We start from the raw sequence: 23,592 nt of genomic DNA on the forward strand, positions 1-23,592 counted from the left end.
ACAATTTAGGCTAAACACACCGACCAAGCAGCGTTTTTCTTGATAAAAATTCAAACTAAGCTTTATTTATATTGGCATAAAGGCAAGCCCGAGCGTGGCGCGTTGTCCATTCAGTACCTACACCAAAATATACCGATTTCAACAGCATTTCAAAGAGCATAAAACTGAGTTTATGCATAGTTCGCGACAGATTGACATATCAATCGGGATGGGGACGCCCCTCAACCCACATAGTCCCCGTGCTAACCCGGTGCCGCATGGCGTGGATGAAGTGCGGAGCATCTATCCCTGCCTCATACCCCGATTGCCATGTCGACCTGTCGCGAACTATAGGTACTTATACATAGTATCCACTCCTTTCCATCTGTTTGCACTGGCCCTTAGTGTTTATTTTAGACAAAAAAAACTGTAATAAAAATCATAGTAGGCAGCAATATCTATATTTCTATTTATTTTCAAAGATACAATTTTTATCTATAACACAACAATTTTAAATAAAACATTCCTACTCAACACACTAAGCTTCGTCCTTCTTACCAAATGGATTCATCTTTGACAACCAAGATGTTGTAGTACTGCAAAATAAAAATTAACAGAATTAAAGTAATATCATGCGTAGATATACAGAAGAGAAGAGAAGAGAAGATATAATATGTATGTAAACAGAAGAGTTTTGAGTTTGTTAAATTTTAGACAGCAGAGCTGAATTGCACTTTATTGCGTCATATGAAGAGTCGCTATTAAAACGACCATATACATCTTCTGTAACTGTAAGTCTGCCATGTCCAAATTTGTTTCTGCCTGTATATCTATATCTCTTTTTGAATGCTATTTGATTCCAGTATCAGCTGTTATAGACAGCCTCAATAATAGATAAACTACTTTATTAGACAATAAGGTAAAATGCAAACAAAGCTATTGGTACTGATTCTGAGCACAACTAAATTTTAGAGTATTCGCATTCTCTTACTAATGTAATATGAAAAGAACATACACAGTTTGACAGTTTTAAATTTAATTTAGAGACTTTAGCTGCCAATCGCGGGCCTATTTAAATTTGTGGCATGTACTAAAATTTAGAGTCTATACATGTAAAATTCATGTTCCGTCCATTTTTATTTACCCAATATTAAAAAGAAAATGATGCAGATACTCTAAATTTAGTTTAGAGAAAAACAACAGAATCGGCGCCACTGTTTTTTGTATGATCTGAAAAGTAAGAGTAAAGTAAGACTAAGTATACTGCGGATATGGCTAGAAGCCCACAACATAATCTACATTGTTGATTTTTTTAAACTCATTTTTATTACTTACGATATATCATCAGGAGAGCTCTTATCATCACTCTCTGTTTCTGCTGCTTTCAATTTTTCTACTAGATTTTTTCTATAGATATTTTTTAAAGGAACAGGTTTGTTGGCAGCCTCCTTCATCTTGGCTACTTTGCTAAGGGCTTCATACCATGTTAGCCCATACCAATCAATTTCGTCTGGTGTGTACTGAAAAGTTGGACAATTTATCATAACACTGATGGCAAAGTGAAATTCGTAAAGTATCTCTATATTAAGCGATAGTTTCATCTTTTTTAGTTCAGTGGTTTTCGCCCAATGCAAAAACAAATAATTAATATCTTCGAATGAAACGACTCATATAATAATAAATAATAAACCACTATATCTTAGAAATCCAACATCTGACTATCAAAATGAGTTATTTATTACCTATTTTGAATAAATCATTTGACTTTGACTTTGACTACATTTTCCCTTTTTAAAAATATCATTTAAAAATAATAAAAAAATGTTAGATTGTAGACTTCTAAATCAATACATAAAATAAAAAGACTTGTCCTGACTGGCCGACAGGTGGCTCTATCAATAGCCTAAACAGATGGCGTTAGAAACTTTGAAAATGTTTGACATTGGCACCGATTCTAAGCACAACCTAATTTTAGAGTATTCGCACCCTCTTCTTACTATTGTAATATGAAAAGGACAGAAGCAGTTTGACATTTCTAAATTTAATTTTTAGATGGTAAAACCTGTGATTTTAGCACGCACTCGCGAACCTACCGTTTAAATTTGTATTGTGCACTAAAATTTAGAGTCTTTAAATGTGAAAGTCATGTTCCGTTCCTTTTTTAGCATTAGTAAAAAGAAAAGGATGCAGATACTCTAAATTTAGTTTAGAGAGAGACTAGAGAATCGGGGCCAATGGCCCCGATCCCTAAGGGGGTTAAATGGGATGACAATTTGCATGTCTCATTTTTCAAGTTATATTGATAAAAATTGGTATTTACGCTTTCAGTTAAAAATTAAAAATACATGCTTCATGACTTTTGGAAAACCCACCCCTAAGAAGGTTAAAATGGGTGGCAGAGGTTTGTAGAAAGTCTGTTATTTTTTAAGTAATATTAATGAAAATTGATATTCATAAAAATGAAAAAGTATGTTGCAGGATTTTGAAAATTCCACTCTCCCACCGATTTTCAAAAATACCACTCAAGCAAAGCTAAGGTGTTTCAGCTAGTTAATTTATACACTTACAGAGGTCAAGTATGTTTTATATTCCTCATACACTGCCATCTGTTTGGCCGGATCATGCCCGTATCTCGGGCATCCGTTCATCAGTTCGCCAAGTATCTGTCTTTTCAGTTTTAAAGCTAGCATTGATACCAAGTCACAAGCTGGAGTCTTGAGCAAGTAGTGGTCGAACCCATAGTGGTCATTGATTAGTTTAATTGTTCTATCGGTGACAGTGACAGATAAGTGAGTATTAAGAACTTCAGATTTCACAACAGTCCTTTTGAGGACAGGCACCCAGTAATGTGGGACTCTGCGTCGACGAGGGTCCCTTTTTTGAAAACCTGTAACATTACAAGTTAGTGTGATAGGTATCATAAGTCACTTAATTTAAAATTATTATTGTAGGAACAACTCAAGTTTTTGGATAGTAAGCCAAGGAACCCAAATAGATTGGGTTGCTAATTCTGTTGTTAGCTATCTTCAAATTACCATTGACAAGTCTAAGAATAGTGCTTTACTTTTCCGCAGGGAGCATTATGTAATAGATAGCAATATGATCAGACCGGTTATATATTTCAGTTTAGAATTTTAGATAATATTGTATACAACAGTATTTGTCACATTGTAACTCTAATATACAAAGCAAATTCTTTTTATTGGGACATTTAAAGATTACAAATTCTGTGTACTCAAGCTTTATTGTTCTGAACTTAGCAAATAAACTTCAAGATAATATTCAAAACTGATTCTGCTTAAAATAAATAGTATAGGTACCTACTGCTTATCAGTATCACAATACTACTAATTCAATTGTAAACAATCTTTGGACTAAAGTGAAGGTCTAAAAGAAACAATCTTTATCTGAGGAGAACTTTGTAAAAAGAATGAATGGATTATGCTAACCTTTTAACACAGCTTCCCCACCCCATAGTCCTTCATTTATTTCAGCAGGATATTTCAGTGGTAACGATACATTTTGCACTGGCAATGTTTCGCCAGTTAGCTCGTCACGTTTCCACTTGCTCTCCTGGGGTATGAAATGAACTGCTGCAGGTTTCAATACCTTCCATTCACGCCAGAATTTCTTATAGGCAGGAGGAAGCTCAGTTGCTATGCCAATTTCAAATCTAGTCTTCTTCTTAAACGTCTTAGATAAGTGGCGAGCCGTCGCCTGTTAAAACAAATAATATTTAACGTAACCTGTAGTCTGTGCTTACCTATTGTATTGTCTTATTTTATTTGGCAAGGTCGCACTGCCAGCTTGCGAAAAATGTTTGTGCCAATTGAATTTACGTAAGCAGCTACCTACCTGTATACGAGAAGATGCCATCTAATTTGTTTGAAGCAACATAGGCTTGATTTTTATTATATTATATTTTTCAATTACGAATATTTGTAGCGAAACACCGACAGTTAGTAACACGTTAGTTAGTAATCCGTAGATAATACTAATAGGGAATAGGCATGGAATAGGGATGCACTTTGACATTGGCACTATGACATTTATGGCCTCAGTGTATGGCATTGGCACTATGGCATTATGGCAGAGGGATTTACGATTCGATTCAATTTTTGTGAAGATTCAAGATTGATTCAAGAATAAGAAACGATCTAGTGATTTTTTGTATCGATTGATTTCAAAGCGTTCTTCAAGCGAATCTACTCAATAGTTAGGTTTTAGTATAAATTGAATCCATAAGATCTTAGTCATTAATTTTCCAGGTTGAGAAAGAGAGCACGCGATGTAGAAACCGAATGCTACAATAAATATACTGAGCTAACCGAATATTGCTTAAAAAAAGATTCAAAGTGTTTTGGTCATATATAAAATCCAAGCGTAACACTACCAATTTACCGAGAAAGCTAGTTTATAAAAATGTCGAATCCATTAGTAATAAGGATCACGCGACTCAGTTTAACAAATTCTTTTACAACGTTTTTTCTCAGCCACTTAAGGAATATCCTTCTTTGGAGCTCAGACCTCCAACAAACTCTAGTACGTCACATATTCATTCCCTCAAAGTTGATATTAACGAAATTTCAAAAAGTATAGGCCAGCTCGATACATCTAAAAGCGCGGGAAGTGACAACATATTATCACCTTACTTTATTAAACACGCAGGTAAGGCTCTCATTACACCTCTAAGTATTATTTTCAATAGGTCAATAGCAGAAGGATCCTTTCCGTCTAAGTGGAAAGAAGCTCACATTGTTCCAATATATAAAAAGGGCAACAAAAGTCACGTAGAAAACTATCGCCCTGTTTCCATCTTAAACGTATTTGGCAAAATGCTCGAAAAAATTGTATATGTTTCAATATATCCTATTATTATAAAGGCGATCCCAACTGAACAACACGGTTTTTTAAAAGGGCGATCTACATTATCCAATTTAATAACATTTACCGAAGACATACTGTCCTCAATGGATAACCGCGTACAGGTTGACGTGATCTACACTGATTTTGAAAAAGCGTTCGACCGTGTGGATCACGTTATCCTGTTAAGGAAATTGGAGTATCTGGGTATACACGGAGATCTTCTGAGGTGGGTTAAATCGTACCTGACTAATCGTTCTCAAGCTGTTGTTGTTGGTGGCTGTAAATCCGATTTTTGTGAGATCCCCTCTGGAGTTCCACAAGGCTCGCATCTGGGTCCTTTATTTTATAACATATATTTGTACGACATTGATAAATGTTTTTTTAACTCAAAGTTTTTAATGTACGCTGACGATACTAAAATATACTTAGGAATTAATAGCGTGGATGATTGTGATAAATTACAGAGTGACCTTAATAGACTTTCTCGCTATTACAAAGAAAATAGAATACAAGTTAATATAAGTAAATGTCAGCATATAAGTTTTACGAGAAATAAAAGTCCTATACAATTTAATTACACAATCGATGGTCAAACTATCTCCAAAATTGATAAGGTACGTGATTTGGGAGTTATACTGGACAATAAAATGTCATTCAATCCTCATATTGAAACAATCACTAACAAAGCTTTCTCTATGCTTGGCTTTGTTTTAAGAACCTGTAAGCCCTTCAAGAAAATAAGCACACTTAAGACTATTTATTCTGCATATGTACGTAGCAACTTAGAATATTGTAGTAACATTTGGTCACCTTGCTATATAAAGCCTATTGAAGCAATAGAGAGGATATAGCGCAAGTTTATTAAACATTTAAACTTTCGTACATACTTTGAGTCACCAGACTATAAGGAAAGCTGTAAACACTATAAAATACAAACCTGTGGGCAAAGGAGGCAAATAGCGGACATGTTAGTGCTATATGATATTATAAACGCTAAAATTGATAGTCCGAATCTTTTATCCAAAATTAAATTAGTTGCACCCCCCAAACGTACTCGTCATACATCACTACTCCGTGTGCCTTTTAAAAGGAAAAATTAATCCCAAAACTCTGCTATTACTAGAATGACACGCACCTATAACAAACATTATTCCGATATTGACCTTTTCAGTTATTCTAAAAAGACATTTAAGCGACACATTTCACAATTGCCCTAATAACTATTTTACTTTATTTTATTTAAACGTAACATACTTAACTTCACATACATGGACGCGGAATTAACGCTACCCATACACTGAACACACACACACGTCACACACACACACACACACTTTATATTTGTTTCATAATTTACTTGTTTTTTTTTCCTTTTTACTCTAGGCTTCCAAGGATACTATGTTTTTATTTCCTTTATACACTTCCTACAGTTTTGATATTATGTCATATACTTAGCCAATAATTGTTCTTTTTTTAATTTTGTTCCTCTGTATGAAATAATTTTTGACTCACTCTTATATATTGTTAATTTTTCGAGAAAATCTATAATTGGCCATACTTCTGTAATTAGCATTCAAGAAACTTATTGTATTATTTCGCTGTTGATTTTCCTATAATAAATAAAAGAAAAATAAAATAAAATAAAATAAACATCATCATCATCTTTCATCATTATCAAACGATAGACGTCCACAGCTGGACATTGTATGGATATCTCTTATAGGGACTTCCACATGCCACGGTCGTTCGACTCGTCTGCGGTCTAATGTCGTCCATCTACCTAGTGGGGGGTCTTCCAACGCTGTGCCTTCCGGTGCGAGGTCGCTATTCCAGCACCTTGGGATCCCAACGTCTATCGGTTTTCTGAACTATGTGCCCTACCCATTGCCACTTCAGCAACGCAACCTGTTGAGTTAGGTCGGTTACTCTAGTTCTCCTACGGATCTCCTCATTTCTAATTTGGTCACGTAGAGAAACTCCAAGCATTAACATAAGCCCACCTTACATAATATTATTATTTTATTCACTCATGGTCAAATAATAGGTCTACAATATAGGTAATTAAATTGGCGATTGTTGCTACTTCCATCTTTTCTTACTGGCTAAAATCAATTTAAATAAAACTTTATGACTGCTTGAGGCCGGAAGGTTGTCAAAATTATTATTGAACTACTTATATAAAATTGATTCCAGAGTATTAAAGTCGATCTAAGAATCGATTCAGTTGAGGATTCCGTAAATCCGTAATTAGAATTCTTACACTAGCCTCAGCAACTAATCCCTAGTATTACCTACGCGATCTGTGGCCACATATCCATAAATAATAGAATAGATTTATCTTTGAAAATATTTAATATCTGTGATTCTACCTTGTGAAATGTCCAGTCAACTAGGTATAAATGTTCAAATGTCAGTGACAGGCGCGCTGGCGATTTAAATTCCCTAAATTGATGCGAATTTTGAATTAAAAATTTGTTCAATTTCATCTTATTTTTCTATTCGATGGCAAAATATGGTCCTATACTGGTGTGTTAATGCATAAGATAGAAGCGGACTACCTTGGAAGGGGTGGGCAGTTTTTAATAAAACCATACTCACCCTTATTAGGGTTCCGTACCCGAAGGGTGCCAACGGGACCCTATTACTAAGCCTCCGTTGTCCATCCAGCCGTCTGTGGCATCTGTCTGTCAGCGGGCATTAGCCTACCTCGTGAACCGTAGTAGGCAGAGAGTTGTTGTTGCACAGAATGTGTATTTCTATTGCCGCTATAACAACAAAATATACCTAGTTAACTATTTAACTAGTAAAAATTTAAAAATAGTCACCATGAAAAATAAATAAAATTAAAATGTGTTATTTCATGTATAACTGTACGGAACCCTTCGTGTGCGATTCCAACTTGCAGTGAGCCGAAATTTTTTTTGGGTTTCACTTGGCATTACTAGTACCGGAACGTAAAATCGCTTGATACGAGCACGGCTTTCTCGGTAGTGTGATGACTATAATAGGTACACACACTACACACATTACTTTTGGCTTTGCTGTAGACGGATAATAAAAAAAACTATGGTTTTGCGAATTTGGGGAGTGCACGAAATGAAAATTGGCAACCCTGACAGCGACTGACTGACGTGGATCAAAAAAATGGCAAGCAATAACAAGTGGTGCCAAGTGGTGATAATATTGTAATTTGTATCTATTCTGGCTTTATTTCCTATTTTTTTCAAATCTTCTGTCCATCCAAAACTTAGAGTCGCTGTCATTTGTATCTAGTGTGTATATCAAATTCATCGTTTTAATGTCCGCGGAGGATAGTTTACAATGTCTGAATCAGAAAGTAAAAACATCGGCAGCAGTCCTGGAATGGACCAAAATGTTAATGTCTCCAATACAAATATAGCAGTAAGTGAAGTATCCAGTGTAGCAGGAAGTGTTAAACAGCACAAGGTAAATGAAAAGTAAATACCTACCTACTCCGCACTTAAACATCTACAATGCTAATTCACTTCTAAATTCCTTTACCTAATCGATATGCACAAGATATCTCTTATTTATGGATTTCTTTTTGATGTCATCACGATACATATTATGTTAATAACATTGTTTAGCTTGTTCATGTGGTACACTTGGTGAATTTGCTTGGATATTTTATTTGGTGACATACTTTATTATATTTGCCAAGGACAATAACATACAATATGTTATGGAGACATTAACTTGTGACAACTCAACAGGTTTGCTTTAGCACAGCTTCTTAAGTACTAATTAACATGTATTTCAATTAAGAAGAGCTCTGCTATAATGCAACATGTAACCATATTAAGTTTGCTCTGACAAAACAATTACCTAAAAACTTTTTGAAGTCTGTTTTTTGTTAATTCATCTAAATACATTTCCAATTTTAAGTTAATCCTGTCAAAGCTTTTGCTTGATTTTCTGCAGTGTGAATGTAAATTGAACAAAATAAGCTATGAGTTTTGTTACATATGATGATCTGTCGAACATTCACAATATGTTTAATATTTTTAATACAAACTCTTGGTAATGTTAAACTTGTACTATAATTTGAGATTTCTTTATTGTATGATTTGAGTACTTTATACTTACAATTTTATAAAATACTGGCAACTTCGCAGGGATTTTTGTAGGGATGTCACTCAGGAATAATGTAGCTTTCTACTGGTGAAATACTTTCCTACAAACAAACTTACAAACTGTACCTCTTTATAATACTAGTATAGATAAATCAAGTAAAACAAAATTGTTGCTAGTGGTACAAGTTCAATATGTACCAAATTCCTTGCTGATGATGGTATTTTTATTGAAAACAGTATTAAATAAAAAAAATGTAAATACATAGAGAAATTTTACCTATTCTGCAGTGAATCTCTTAGTAAATATTTAATCAATAAAGTCTTTGATTTTATCAAATAACTAGTTTATCCCCGTGACTTCTTTGTGTTGACTACACAATATTTTCAAACCTTTATTTTACCCCCTTAGGAGTTGAGTTTTCTAAAATCCTTTCTTAACAGATGTCTTCGTCATAATAGCTGTCTGCATGACAAATTACAACCTGATCCGTCCACCAGTTAGAGCTGCACTTTGATAGATCAGTCACTCAGTCAGCTTCAGCTTTTCCTTTTATATACTTATTTAGATTAGATTAAACAAAAGTAAGAAAATTAGAAAATAATAAGGGAAAAAATACAATAATTACAGCATACAACAACAGCAGAGAGACAAATAAAATATGAAAAAGCACAAAAGTGTCTAGAAAATGCAGCAGCAGTGTCCAAAAGAATTAAAGAACATAGAAAAGTCACTGCTGAGCTATTGGGACGCCCATTTGGTAATAATATTTATTTATTTTCTTCTAGAGATTTTTTTAAATATTAATTCTCATTCATGTATTACTGACTAGCTGTTACCCACAATTTTATTATCTGTATATATTTTTGTTATTACCAAATCTATTTCAAATTGATAAGGTCTATGCTTTCTCTCCCTTTCTGAACTTGGTCTATCACTTGTACAAGTGAAATGAGACCAAAGTCAAGTGTTTTGATAATTATCCAGTTATAAAAAACTGCATATCCATCTCCAAAATGCAAGCTATCTCTCTCTCTTTAAACTTCATGAACAATTCAGTGGTTTAGCCTTGAGAAAATAGTATGTGAATTTTAAAATGCCTGTATCATAACCATTGCCCAGCGGCTTAACCTGGCAATCCAGAGATGCTTTAATACTGTTATATAGAAGCTAGATTGTAGATCTGCAAATAAGATAGTGATGCACATATGCACTACATACATACACATGCTACATATGCACTAAACCCGTGTAACTTCATACATTAGATTATCCGGATTTTCGATTATCCGAATCCTTAACGACAACAATTAGTCCGGTTAATCAAGTTTCCACTGTAATAACAAATTTTTGTGAAAAGTAATATTTAATTAGTTATGAAATTAAAATTGATATTTGCAGAAGACGATGTTGGCGATACAGCTTCTGAAATGGCATCCACCATGAGTGAAAAAACTGGCTACTCTGTCGCAACTGATACTTCCACCACTCTGTCTGTTCAAGATGCACTAAACAGTGAGTATTTATAACAATCATTTAAATCATCTTGCATGAGGCAGTGAGCCAGGAACTGATGAGTACATCATTGCAGCAGGTAGGGCCAAGAGTGCATGATTGAGAAGAGTAGTTAAGTCAGTCTTTTGTGTTCCCGCTGCTGGTAAAAGGCCACCTTTCATAAGCTTAAAATTATCACACCTCTGCCTCTCTAGTGCTGGGTGTTAAGATATTAATAACCCACATTTTTTTCTTGAAATACAGGAGTTTGTACTGGAATGGTATTTTTAAATGTGAATAAAATAATCTAACTTAAAATTTTACATATATATTATAAAAAAAAGTAGTAGTGCTTGCTTAGGGTTCGAAGGTGCAGCTTTGGGTAAGCATCCACACACTACCAAACTAGACTACCAAGACACTATAGTAACACAAATTTAAAAAGTCACTTCTATTCTATGAGTTTTACATTTCCTTCAAGTTAAACATTTGTTTTAGTACCTGGTATTAGTGAAAGTTTAGCAAATACTTTGAAACAAAAAGAACTTCTTATGGAAAGAATAAAACAATACAAAGAGATAAGTAAAAGACCAATGAAAAAAGCAATCCAAACAACAAGAAAGGACTCTGTTACAGAAGCACTAGACAGTAAAAAGGTTGGTATTCATTTAGAAACAAATGATAGCATCATTTTATTTTTTGTTACTCATCATACCCATATTATAAATGCGAAAGTGTGTTCGTTTATTTTTGTGTCCTTCAATCACCCCGCGATGGAGCAATGGATAGACGTGATTTTTTGCATGGGTTTAGTTAAAGACCGCGAGAGTGTCATAAACTACTTTTATCCTGGAATATCAAAGAATGCCCATGTGATTTAAAAAAAAACCTAAATCCACGCGAACCAAGTCATAGGCATCATCATGTAATTTTATAAACAAAATTCTTACTAGCCCACAGATAACGCTGATGTATTAAAACTCATTAACACTATCAAAGAAAAAGAAAACAATGTTAGTGTTATGCAAGTAAAAATAAAGGCAATGGAAACAACCATATTAGATTTACAAGAAAAGATTAATGAAAAAGACCAAATCATAGAAGCTAAAAATAGAGCTACTACTTTAATGTCGGACAGCCTGAATAAAACGGGTAAGAGTTTGAAAATTATAACACTAAAAACTAATAAATTAGATTTTGAAGTGCTCACAAGATTTTGTTTGTTTTTCAGAAAAAGAAGCTATGGAGTTACTTGAGGACACAAAGCAACAGATGACTATAATGCAAACAAATTTTTTAACTATGGAAAAAGAATGGAAAGAAGAAAAGCAACAATTATTGTCACAAATTGAAGAAAAGAATAGCAAAATAGAACATCTTGAGGAAGCTAACACGATCCTTGAAAATTCCCGTTTTGAAATAAGTATTGCACATTCTAAGTTACTTGAAGAGATAGAGTTAAAAACTAAAGAAGTTGTTGAGTTACAAGAAAGAATAAAGCAGCTTTCAGACACCAATGAACCAGTAATAAAAGAGACTCACGAAGAAGTTATGGAAGAAAAGGGATCGTTAGAAATTAGTAATATGGAAGAATTGACTAAAAAAATTGAATTACTAGAACACATTAATTTTGAAATTAGACAGACCAACAAGGATTTAGAAAATCAGTTAAATGCAATGAATATTGAAACAAAAACAAATGTTTCCCCAAGCAAGAAGGGCAGCCCTCTTCCTAGTCGCAAAGGTAGTAGGAATAGTACATCAAAAATGAAATCTCCTTGGAGCAAATTATCATCCGAATCTTTACAACAGGAGACAGATAAAAAAGGCAAGGGTGACAAATCTAAACAAGATTTGCTTCTGCAATCTCTAAATAAAGAAATATTGGAAAAGGAATATTTACTATCACAAAAAGATAATTTGATATCTGAACTGCAATCAATGAACATGAGTAATAAAACCACTATCAGCGAGCTAGAATTATTACTGCAATCCCAAAAAGAAGCAGTAAAAATGGTTAACATAGGTACTGACACCGATTTACACGAGCCAACAAAAATGGATACCATTGAGACAGGTACTACTCCTGAAACTATAACGGATTTAGAAGAAAAGTTGAAACTTGCGCAGGAGCAAATTGCAGCGCTTAACGAGGAAATTGAAGTGGCTAATAAAAATATGATTAAAGTAAAATCCAATTCCAAGTTGAAACTAAAACAAATGCAGAAGACAATTGACAATTTTAGCAAAGTATCAGATGCGCATGCTGAAATAGTAAAATTAAATGAAGAACTACACCAAGTTACTCAAAAAGTGGCAGAATTGGAAGAAGAAAAAGGCAATCTTCAATTACATCTCGTAGATTACGACAGTGGAAGATGTAAGTATTGTTATACTTTTTTAATGAAGCTAGATTTTTTTACCATACTATAGTTTTGTTCTTATTCCAGTAACCGAAACGGAAATATATAAAAAAATGATTGAAATGGAAAACTTGGCAGAAGCAAGACTGAAATCTATTAGCTTATTAGAAACTCAAAAATTTGATTTAGTCCAAGGTAATAAAAGTACACATTTTTAAATAATTGTTACAAAAAAATATAAATAGAATTTACATACCAATGATTTATTAATTATTACAGAACTACATAGTCTACAACAAAAGAACTTGGAAATGGAAGATAAGTTAGCTGATATATCTCTACTCCAAAATGAACAGGTTTGTTCTGAGATGAAATCTGTTCAATTAGAAGAGCAAATAGATGAGTTACAAGCAGCAAAAAAAGAGCTCGAATTAATAGTAGATAATCTAAAACTAGACAAAGAACAACTGAATGGTACAATCGAAATTCTTCAAAATGAAAAGGAAGAGTTAATTCAAAAATTAGACAATTATATTCAAGTAAACATTGAACTTGCTGATAAATTAGAAAAGCTGAGTGCTGAAAAAGTAAGCTCCGCAGAGTCTATAGAAATTGTTGAATCATTAACAACTCAGGAAAAATTAGAGCTTGAAGAATATAATAAGAGCTTTGAAAGTGGAAAGAAAGTCGATAAAAGTAATTCAGAGAGCTATAAAGTTTCTGATAGTCAAGAATACAAAACATCAAATGAAAAGCTGATAGAGGAAACCCTGGAGCTTAAAACAAAAATAGAGTTGTTTACGTCTGAGAGAAAAGAAGTAATGGAAAAAATGAATAAAATGTGTGTAGAAAACGAATCTTTGAATAAAAATATAATAGAATTAGAGGAGCATTGTAACTGTTTAAGAAATAAAATTGACTTGCTTAATGAAGAAAAAGATAAACTGCTTTCGCTTAATGATGAGCTAAACCATCAAATAGAAGAATTGAAGCATGAAAGAATGGAAATACTCAAAGAAACAGCTGAAATGACAAAACCGTTAAGTGTAGAAGACGCTGTAGATGGATCCATTGTAGAGACATTGCATCATGATGACAAATCCGCAGGAGATAAAGGTAATAGTAAAACAAAATCAGTGAAACAACTTACTAAAGAAATACTTAAACTTAAAAATATCATAAAGGAAAGAGAAGATGAGATAGCAGACTGTCAAATGAAGATTTTGTCGATGGAAGAACAGCATGAAAAGCAGAAAGAGGTTTCCCAAAACAGTGCTTCATGTGAAAAGTTATTGAAAAAGCTGTCTGATGAGAATATCCAACTAAAGAATGATATTGAAAACATAAGTAAAGATAAAGATAACAAAGTACTTAATCTTGTACAAACACATGAATTGCTCCAAATTGAGAGTCAAAAAATGCACCAAGAATATGCAACTGCGTTAAATGCTCGAGATTCGAGAATTCATGAATTAGAAAATATTTTATTAGAATATGAAAAACAAGTAATCAACTATTCCAATACTTTACAACAGAAAGATAAAGAAATGTCGGAATACATTAATCAGATAACTAAATTAAATGATGTCTCACAAAAACTTAAATCTACGATAGATTTACTTGAAGAGGAAAAAGCGAAAGATCAAAATGCTGAGTTAGTCAAATCTCTAAATAAACAAATATGTTTGTATCAGAAATCGTTAGCGGATTACGAAGAAAAGTTAAGGATTTTAGAAGACGATAAAGCGCAGTTAGGATCGTTGAAATCTCAACAAGAAAGTCAAATAAATGGACTTGAACTGGAATTGAAAAAAATACAGGATTTACTAACGGAAAAGCAAAATCTTATAAAAGAAATGCAAATTCAGCAACAGAAGCAAACCGAAGAGTTGTCAAATGTGCTGCTGCAATCCAAAGAACGTGATGAAGAAATACATGAAATAAAGTTACAACTTAGGAAAGAATCTATAGATAATGAAAAATTGCATAACATCGTAGTTCAAAAAAGTAACGATATTAGCGAACTGAAAAAACTTTATGATGATGCTACTGAAAAACTTAATTCTGTATCTAACAATACCAGTATTCAAAACGAGCAGTATTCAGCGTTGGAACTTAAAAACAAAGAGTTGACAGAAAAATTAAAGAAGTTTGCTTTGAATATAAAGAAAAAATCGGCAATGTATTCAGAACTAGAACAACAACTTCATGTAGTTCAGAAACAGCTTGAGATTAAAAATGAACAGTATGAACAGCTTTCCATACAAGTGGAAACTATTCCAGCTTTACAAGAAAAATTGAAACATGCAGAGGAAGAGTTTAATCGATTACAAACACAAAAAATTGTCTTAGAACAAAAATCACAAGAAATCTTACAGCTACAATCAGAAGTCGAAGATTTACGAAAGAATAGTGCTAACGATGCAGAGAAAATTACAATATTGAATAAAACTTTGGAATCATTAAAGAAGGATTTGTACTTTGCTCGTGAAGAAAACACCAGTCTTAAATTACAAATTGATAGTTTAAATAATAGGATAGTTGAATATGAAATTGACCAAAAAAATAATGCAAATCTTTTAACTAAAATATCGTGTTTAGAAGCAGACTCAAGCCAAAAACTAGATCGAATAGATGAATTATCCAACCAAATTGAAGATCTGAAACAAAAATTGAGTCAAGTGCAATTTGGTCATGATGCTAAGGTTCAGGAACGAGACATGTACATTGAAAGCTTACAATCTGAAATCGATAGATACAAGAATAGAATAAATCGTCTTGAAGAGAGCATTTCTATTATGGAAAGCAGGCGACAATCCTTGGAATGTAAAGCTGATCAATTAGATTCTCAATTGCATGAAAAGCAAAATGCTTATAATGAGTATACAAGTCAAGAAGATGAATTAGTTACAAGGTTAGCACTACTTATGGACAACGATAGAGTTGTTGAAAAACAATTAAATGAAATTGAAAATGAGAATAAAGATTTACATTTAAAAATACAACATCTTAATGAAGAAATTCAGAACGTGCAAAAGTTAAATTTTGAACTGCAACAAAAGTATAATCAAATGGAATCAAAAGCAAAAGAAGCTGAAGCAATCAATTCTATGATATCTACGTATGAAAGTCAAATACGAGAATTGGATGCAAATCTCAAAAAAGTAACAAATGAGCATAATACTTTATATACACAAAAACAGAGAGAAATAGAAGATTTAGAATCTGAATTCAATTCCCAAATTGAAAAAGCTATCAAAGACAAGAAAATGTTAAATGAGAAATATGAGAAGATTAATGATTACGTGTCGCAGCTAGAATCACAATTACAAGAATATACAGTGGCTGTAGAAAATCTGAACGCTAACTTAGCAGAGCTAGGTCTGCAAAATCAAAAGTTAGCTAAAAAGTTAACTAATGAAGACAAAAGTTCTTCGCCAGACTACACTGAACAGTACATTACTGAAATTAATAACCTTAATTCTATATTAAACAGCAAAAATCAAGAAATTTCGGACCTTTGTAGTAAAATTCATTCGTTACAAACCCAAAATTTATCACATGCTTCAACATTAGATAACAAAAACATGGATTTAACTCAAAAGAACGAAATTTTATCTTTACAAATAATTAGTCTAGTAAAAGAAATTGATTCTATGAAGCAAAATAATGATCAGTTACAAATGCTGTTATATCAAAAAGACGAACAAATAAAACAGCTTATGGAAAACAAAAAAGTAGTTTTTGAAATGAACATACCAAAAACTGAAGGCATGACTATTTCGTCTACAATAGAAGCAATGGACAATGATCCAAAAGATTTTGATATATCATCACTCCATTCACAAATAATTTCTGATGCTGATACAGTGCTAACTGAAACCGAACACGTAGCTAAAACTGTGACTGAGAAAACACAAAAGCAATCATCACAAACTTTAGCATCAGAAGGTTTAATAGAATCAATAATCGTTCCTAAAAAGACCTATCTCTGTTATAAAGAGCAAGAGGATGATAATAAAGAACCTGATCCATTTAATTCTGAAGAAGGTTGGGGTCTAGGAACGAATGAAGAAATTGACAATGTAGTGCCAGGATATGCTCATTTAAATCAGCAAATCCAACAATTAAATGATGAAAATAAAAAACTTCAAGTAGAAATTAATACCACAAATGCAAAATTATTAAAAGCTCTGAAGAAATTACGGGATCTAAAAGTTACCAATGACATGCTATCAAATGAACTAAAATTATCGAAGCATATTTCGCAATCTTCGATGTTGGACATGGCTATTGAAAGTGAATTATCAAGTAATCTTGAAATTCTAGAGAAAAAAGTGCAAGAGCTTAATACAGAATTAAATAAAGAAAAGAAAGAAAAAGATGCTGTAAAAAAACAAAATGACATTTTCAAAAATGCTAATGACAGATTATTGGAAATGAAAGAAAAATTGGAAAATGAATTAGATTTGTGGAAATTTAATTATAAACAAGCTACTGACAAAATTTCTTCTTTACAATGGGGTGTTGATTCTAAAGATGTCACACATGATACACAAAAAACACTATCAGTAGTACAAAAGCCGGATGAATCTGAACTAAATAAAAATCTGCGAAAAGTGGAAGAAGAAAACGACGAGTTGCAAATAGCCCTCGACAGTGTTAATTTAGAAAATAAAAAGATATCTATTCTAAATGATAATTTGAAGGAAGAAATCAACAATCTTAAGCGTCAACAACAGCAGCGACTTATTAAATGTGATAATTGTGAGAAATTAATTGATGAAAACAAAGAATTAACTGTGCACCTAGATAAACTTGAAGATGAAATTAGTAAACTTAAAGATGATTTGGAACAGCAAAATTCGATTTATGACAACAATCAAAAGTTAAAAGATCAGTTAGAGCAATTGCAAATTGCATATACAGCACTGGAACAAAATAAAACAACGACGGCAGAAAATTTACAACACTGGGAAATGCGTTGTAATGAACTTTTGATGGAGAACAAATTAATACAAAATAATATTGATCAAAAAGAAAAGTCGTGGCAGTGTTTCAAAAAAGAACTATTAGAAAAAAATGTCTCACTTGAGCAACAACTGCAGTCCCTAAGAGTTTTGGAAAGTGAAGCAAATTCTAAAATATCCCTGCTAAATGATGCGTTAGATAATTTAAAACCAAAACTATTTATAACTGAAGAAAAACTGACCGAAGCCAATGCTAAAGTATCTGTCTTATGTAAAGAATTAGAAGATATGAAAACAAACTTAACTATGTCAGAAGGGAACCGAAACATTAAACAAGTACCAGATTTTAATGCTGTAGCTCTAGCGGAAAAGTGTTATACCATGGAAGAGTATTGCTTAAATTTAAAGAATAATTTGGATGAGTCTCATACAAAAATTCAACAGCTTGAATTAGAAAACAAAGAACTATTAGAAAAAGTAAATAATTACGAACATCAAATAACTAAGCTAGATAACAAATTACAAAATTTAAATTCGGAAAACGACCAACTATTATCAACCGTTGCCGAACTACGTTCCTCGGTTTCGAGCGCTATGGATCAACGTGGATTTGAAATAGCGGAATTATGGAAACAACATTTATCACAAAGAGAAAGTGAATTTCAGAAAATCGAACAAGACTTGAGAGATCAATTAAATGCTTCGCAAGGTAAATACGAACAAATACTCGAAAATGTTCAATCATCTAATGAAGAAGAAACTAATAAAATTATTATGACAGAACATATAAGCTCCTTACAAAACAAACTGGAAGAAAAAGAAGAGCACATTGTAAATCTCCGAGAAAAATATGCAGAAGTCATAAATCAACTAGATTTACTTCGCTCAGAAATGGAAGATGAAAAAGTCATACAAGAAAATAAAGTATTTGTTCATCAAGAAGAGTATGAGAAAATCATACAAGAACTGAAAATAAAGAATCAAGATCAGTGTCATCAATATGAAAATAAAATTAAAAATCTTCAAACAGAACTAGAAGCTACTAAAACTGTTAACGACAGCTTAAACCAACAAGCTGATGACTTGCGTAATATATACGAAGCTAAAATTAGTGATTTAACAAGGCAACTCCAAGTTAAAGAAAGTGAAATATTCCAGAGAACACATGATTTTACAGTATTATTGACAGAAAGGAATGAAGAGTTTGAAACCGTTAGAAAACAATTGATAGAGTATGAAAAAAAAGTAGAAGACTTGACGTACGAGAAAGAATCTGAATTGGCTATATTAAGATTAAAAATGCATGAACGTGCAGAGAGTTCTGCAAAAGTTAAAAAAGAACTAGAAAATGAGAACAACATCTTAGCTGAGTCTATAAAAGAAAAAATTATTGAATCTACGAATTTGAATAAACAAATACATGATTTGAACAAGGTATTGGAAGAGTACATCAATAAGACAGCAGAAACGCAAGTTGTTTTAGAAAGTCAAGAAATAGAAATCGTTACTCTGAAGGATGAAATATCTAGTTTAAAAGATGCTTTGAGAGCAGTTACAAGTAAAACTGAAAAATTTGTAACATTTGCTTCAGACACTAAGCCTGGGGACGACAGTAGGGCCGAAAATACTTTGGATAGGGAGCTTTTAGATGCCGTTCCTAGAGCCGAGCTAGACTTAGCTCTTTACATGTTGCACCAAAGGGACGTTCGATGCGAGGAATTGACAATGGAGCTCACTCAGCTGCTAGAGGAAAGAGATACACTCCAGTTACGACTGTCGGATAGTTTACGTTCATATGAAGAGTTAAAAACACGTTGTGCCGCGTCCGGATTAGATATATCTGTAAGTTCAAGTCCTGAAGGAACTTCTGATCTGCCCAGCTTCAGCATGGAAAAGGAGGGAAGTCAGTTCGTCGACACACACAGAGGGCATACCTCTCGAAGTAGTAGCATCGGTGATACGAGTGGAGAAAAACCGAAGTTGCAAGCAAAGTAAGTTGTATATTTTGTTTTTATGTTGTAGTTTTTGTTTTTAACCAAATAAACAGAAACACTAATATTATTTTTCGTTTGTAAGGCTCACTGAGTTGCGCAGTGTGAGGCACAGCCGCGACGTGCGCCTGCGGCACGACAGCGAGCAGCGCCAGCTCGGCATGCGGCTACTGCAGCGCGATGTGGCCAACCTGCCGCCCGAAGCAGTGGAGCAGCTCGCACAAGCGCACCACACGCTTTGTAAGTCTGATGCTTTGAGGCTCATCGAATGCACCACACGCTTTGTAAGTCTGATACTGAGGCTCACAGAATGCACTACAAACTACACGCTTTGTAAGTCTAATGCTTAGAGGCTCAGCGAGCGCACCACACGCTTTACAAGTCTGGTACTTAGAGACTTACCGAGCGCACCACACGTTTTATACTCACCGAGCTCACCTTACGCTTTGTAAGTCTGATACTTGGAGGCTCACGGAGCGCAGTACACGCTTTGTAAGCCGTTGTTTTATTAAGACTGAAACCTCCTCTCCTCGTATACTTGTATTGTGTCATGCGTCTTTTTTTACGAATAACATTCGTAAATTTTTGTTTTACAGCCATGATTGAACGTTTTTCGGAGTTCTAGCATCTTCCTACTGCTTCCTATAGCTTTACTTAGAGTGACTGCCATATGACCTCCTTAACCAGATAAGGATAAATAAGTAGCTCAGATTTAGTATAACATAATATATATTTCGTCTCTAACTACGACCAATGGAACTTTAATGTTTTCTCTGAAGCACGATGTAGTAAACTTAAGGTCAATTTCGGACATCTCCTTTCTACAAAGGTTGCCTGGTGGAGATTGCTCTGAGCAATAAGGCCGCCTTTGCATACAATTGTTTTTAGTTTCTTTGTTTTGTCTTGGTTATTTCATGTTGTGTGCAATAAAGTGTTTCGATCTATCTATCTATCTATCTGTCTATCTCATCATCATGAATGTTCACTCTTTATTGTTATCGCCTATTGAAAACTAGACACCTTAATTGAAGCGCCTGTCATTTACGAGAATGTTTAATTTTTTTAATGAAATTCTTACTTTTGTATCAACAAGTTGAAGTAAAAACTGCATAAATAGTCAACAAAGGTTATGACTAATGTTTTGTTATATTGTTACAAATGCTAATTTCTTACCTGAAAAGCTATATTTAAAAAGCGTGTGGTAAATTGTTCGGCGAAATTAATTTATTTACTTTAAAACAGAATTCTTTGTACGACACAAAAACTGAAATGTGTTTTCATTTATTTATTTTGTACCAAAACTTAATACTAAAATAAACTAAAAAGGCATGCACAAGGACCTGTACATAGCTTGTATCCCGGAGACGGACATTTCTTATCCCGGAAAATCAAAGATTTTCCATAGTATTTTTAAAAACTCTAGATCCACAGAAAGTTGCGAGTATTCATCTAATATATTATAAACTAGATGATGCTCACGTTCATCCGCGTACGTTTCAGTTATTTAAATACCGGATAAAATAAATCCGTGAGAACTCTTTGATTTTTCGAGATAAAAAGTACCCTATAATATGCGACTTCGGGATGCAAGCTATCTCTATACCTTTTGTCAAAATCGGTTAAATGGATCAGCCGGGAAAAGCTAGCAGACAGGCAGACAATATGTTTAAAATTTATAATATTAGTATGGAAATAGAAATGATTTTTTTAAATATGTATTATAATCCTTCATATTTTATTTACAGCACGAGACACCCAAAGCACTCCAACTGTTCTTCTGAACTGGCTTCGTGGGAAGAGCACTCCTAAAGTAGTGCACATGTGAAACACAATTGCCACGCTATTCTAGAGTACAAGGTGCGTTTAATTCCAGACTGTAGTGCATTTAGTAAAGCCAGCCATACATGGGTGGTATGTAAGTAACGGAGTTTTCTGAAAACCTACTCAGGTGTACAAAATAATGCTCCGTTTTACCTGCATACGCTACCTTGACACATCACCACGCGACACTTGGCTCAAATGGACAATGTTTGAGAAAAGTTACATTGTTACAATTTGTGCACTCAACACAGCTTGCCAGCGAATATCGACTACTTACTAATATGCCAGTATCGAGATAGTGTCTACTTAACTAACAAATCATTAATTTATAAACGCAAAATTCATTGTAGATACCAGTGCGTAATCGATAAGCTAAATGTTAAAGTCGACATAATACCTACAGTACAAAATCCGGTCGGAACATAATATTATAATATTTCCGTCGATAACACCGATTGGCTTCTTTATGTTTTAAGCCGATTATACCCGGTAATTGCATAATTTTGGGAGAATCCTTAACGTTCATGATATGCATTTAGCAAAAAAGTGTTACTGAATAATATTAGTATTTAGTTTTAGAAAATCAAGTTGTATAGCGACGAGTTACACTATTACTGTGGTACTGGCAACGAAAGTCCGAAACGTTACGATTTTGTTTATTATTCAACGTTATTTTCATTTCTGATAGATAATAATAAAGAATTTTAATCCATCATCTAATTTACAAATTAATTTATTGATTTAACAAATAGTTGATTCTATACTTTCTTGATATACTCAATATCATGTTGATTTAATAAAAAATATTATGATGAATTTCTATAGTAATCGGCACAAAAAGTATGACTGATTTCTATATACTAATCTTATTGTACTTTCACAACTTTTTCATTATCATTAATAATTGTACAATGTACATACATTCAAGATATTCCAACCTATTACAAATTATACCACCATATGGGCCTGAATCGTCTATTTATTACGAGTTCATTTCGTATTCGAAGAGAATTAATTACCTACCTATTAAAAACATTAATTGATTTAAATGTAAGAGCAATTCGAAACATGTTGACTGTAGTTATAGAGGTTGACTGCAGATTGTGAAGAAAGAGAAATACAAATAACACTATTACAATTTTTATTTACTAAATTCACAGTCATTTATGTTTAATTTTATCATCTTATAGTTAATACTATCTGGTGACTTATTTTATTATTTTTATATTTATGTTCTATATATTCAATCTATTCTGCTATACCTATCAATGTTCATTCATTCGATCCGACCGCAACATTTCTAATGAATCAATTAACATTCGAATAAATAATAGGTCGTAAAATTTTACATCCGTGGGAACACGTTTTTTATTTATCTATTCTCTATAATTTTACATTGACTATTTATAATTTTAATTGTCTATTTAAATTGATAATTTATAAACTATTTCCTTTTATTTTGAATTTCTCTTTATTCGTGGGGACCGAAATTGTAAAATAGTGTATAAAGAAGGCATTACGTGCCTTTTTTTATATATCATTGTTTATAGCTGATGTATTGTACCTCTTGACTGAGAGGTTCGTGGGATAGGCAGCGACATTGAATTTCAATTTCCATTACGTGAAATAGGTACCTCACGAGCCGTCTCGGTGAAACGGTATACCTATAGCTGTTAATTGTTATTTAATTTAAATATGTATTTTATGTTATTCCCAACTAGTATACCTGACGGTAAATTAGTTCAATAATCGATAAATCTACTAATTATTATTATTCGTTGTAAATAATTTAATCAAATGCGATATTTAGCAATTGTTCATATGTATTTATGTCCTTGTGAAAATGTAAATTTGTTTTCCATTAAATGGTGCCTATTCCATTTTAATATCTGTTTTAATCTTTTCCTGAGCCGATTATTTAATCGTCAAATATTTTTTATCTGAGGTTTTTCCAGATTTTGGAAGTATAGAAAAACTGTCAAAACGTCAGAATTATTCCTGGCGATTGAAAAATCA

General features: G+C 33.0%; 2 protein-coding genes across 3 annotated transcripts; one reads left to right on the forward strand and one right to left on the reverse strand.

Moving 5' to 3' along the window:
* Window positions 1–424: 424 nt before the first annotated feature.
* Window positions 425–6,055, reverse strand: mRpL28 (mitochondrial ribosomal protein L28). Of its 2 annotated transcripts, none has more exons than XM_069499448.1 (5): window positions 5,783–6,055; window positions 3,429–3,696; window positions 2,547–2,866; window positions 1,315–1,499; window positions 425–575 (listed from the first exon to the last, which is right to left on the reverse strand). In XM_069499448.1, the coding sequence occupies exons 1-5, from the start codon at window positions 5,810–5,812 to the stop codon at window positions 518–520; spliced, it is 861 nt and encodes a 286-aa protein (XP_069355549.1). In that variant the 5' UTR covers window positions 5,813–6,055; the 3' UTR covers window positions 425–517. The 2 variants fall into 2 exon arrangements, with proteins under 2 accessions (XP_069355549.1, XP_034825326.1); XM_034969435.2 differs by lacking the exon at window positions 5,783–6,055 and adding an exon at window positions 3,835–4,113.
* Window positions 6,056–7,971: 1,916 nt separating this feature from the next.
* lva (lava lamp) lies at window positions 7,972–23,462 on the forward strand. The gene is made up of 10 exons (XM_034969736.2): window positions 7,972–8,292; window positions 9,568–9,697; window positions 10,339–10,452; window positions 10,930–11,087; window positions 11,385–11,583; window positions 11,663–12,811; window positions 12,882–12,989; window positions 13,074–19,755; window positions 19,841–19,995; window positions 21,501–23,462. Exons 1-10 carry the CDS (start codon window positions 8,167–8,169, stop codon window positions 21,578–21,580), a joined length of 8,901 nt encoding a protein of 2,966 aa, XP_034825627.1. The 5' UTR covers window positions 7,972–8,166; the 3' UTR covers window positions 21,581–23,462.
* The last annotated feature ends 130 nt before the right edge of the window (window positions 23,463–23,592 follow it).

The sequence above is a fragment of the Maniola hyperantus genome, chromosome 6 (assembly GCF_902806685.2).
Source record: "Maniola hyperantus chromosome 6, iAphHyp1.2, whole genome shotgun sequence".
Lineage (NCBI taxonomy): Eukaryota > Metazoa > Arthropoda > Insecta > Lepidoptera > Nymphalidae > Maniola > Maniola hyperantus.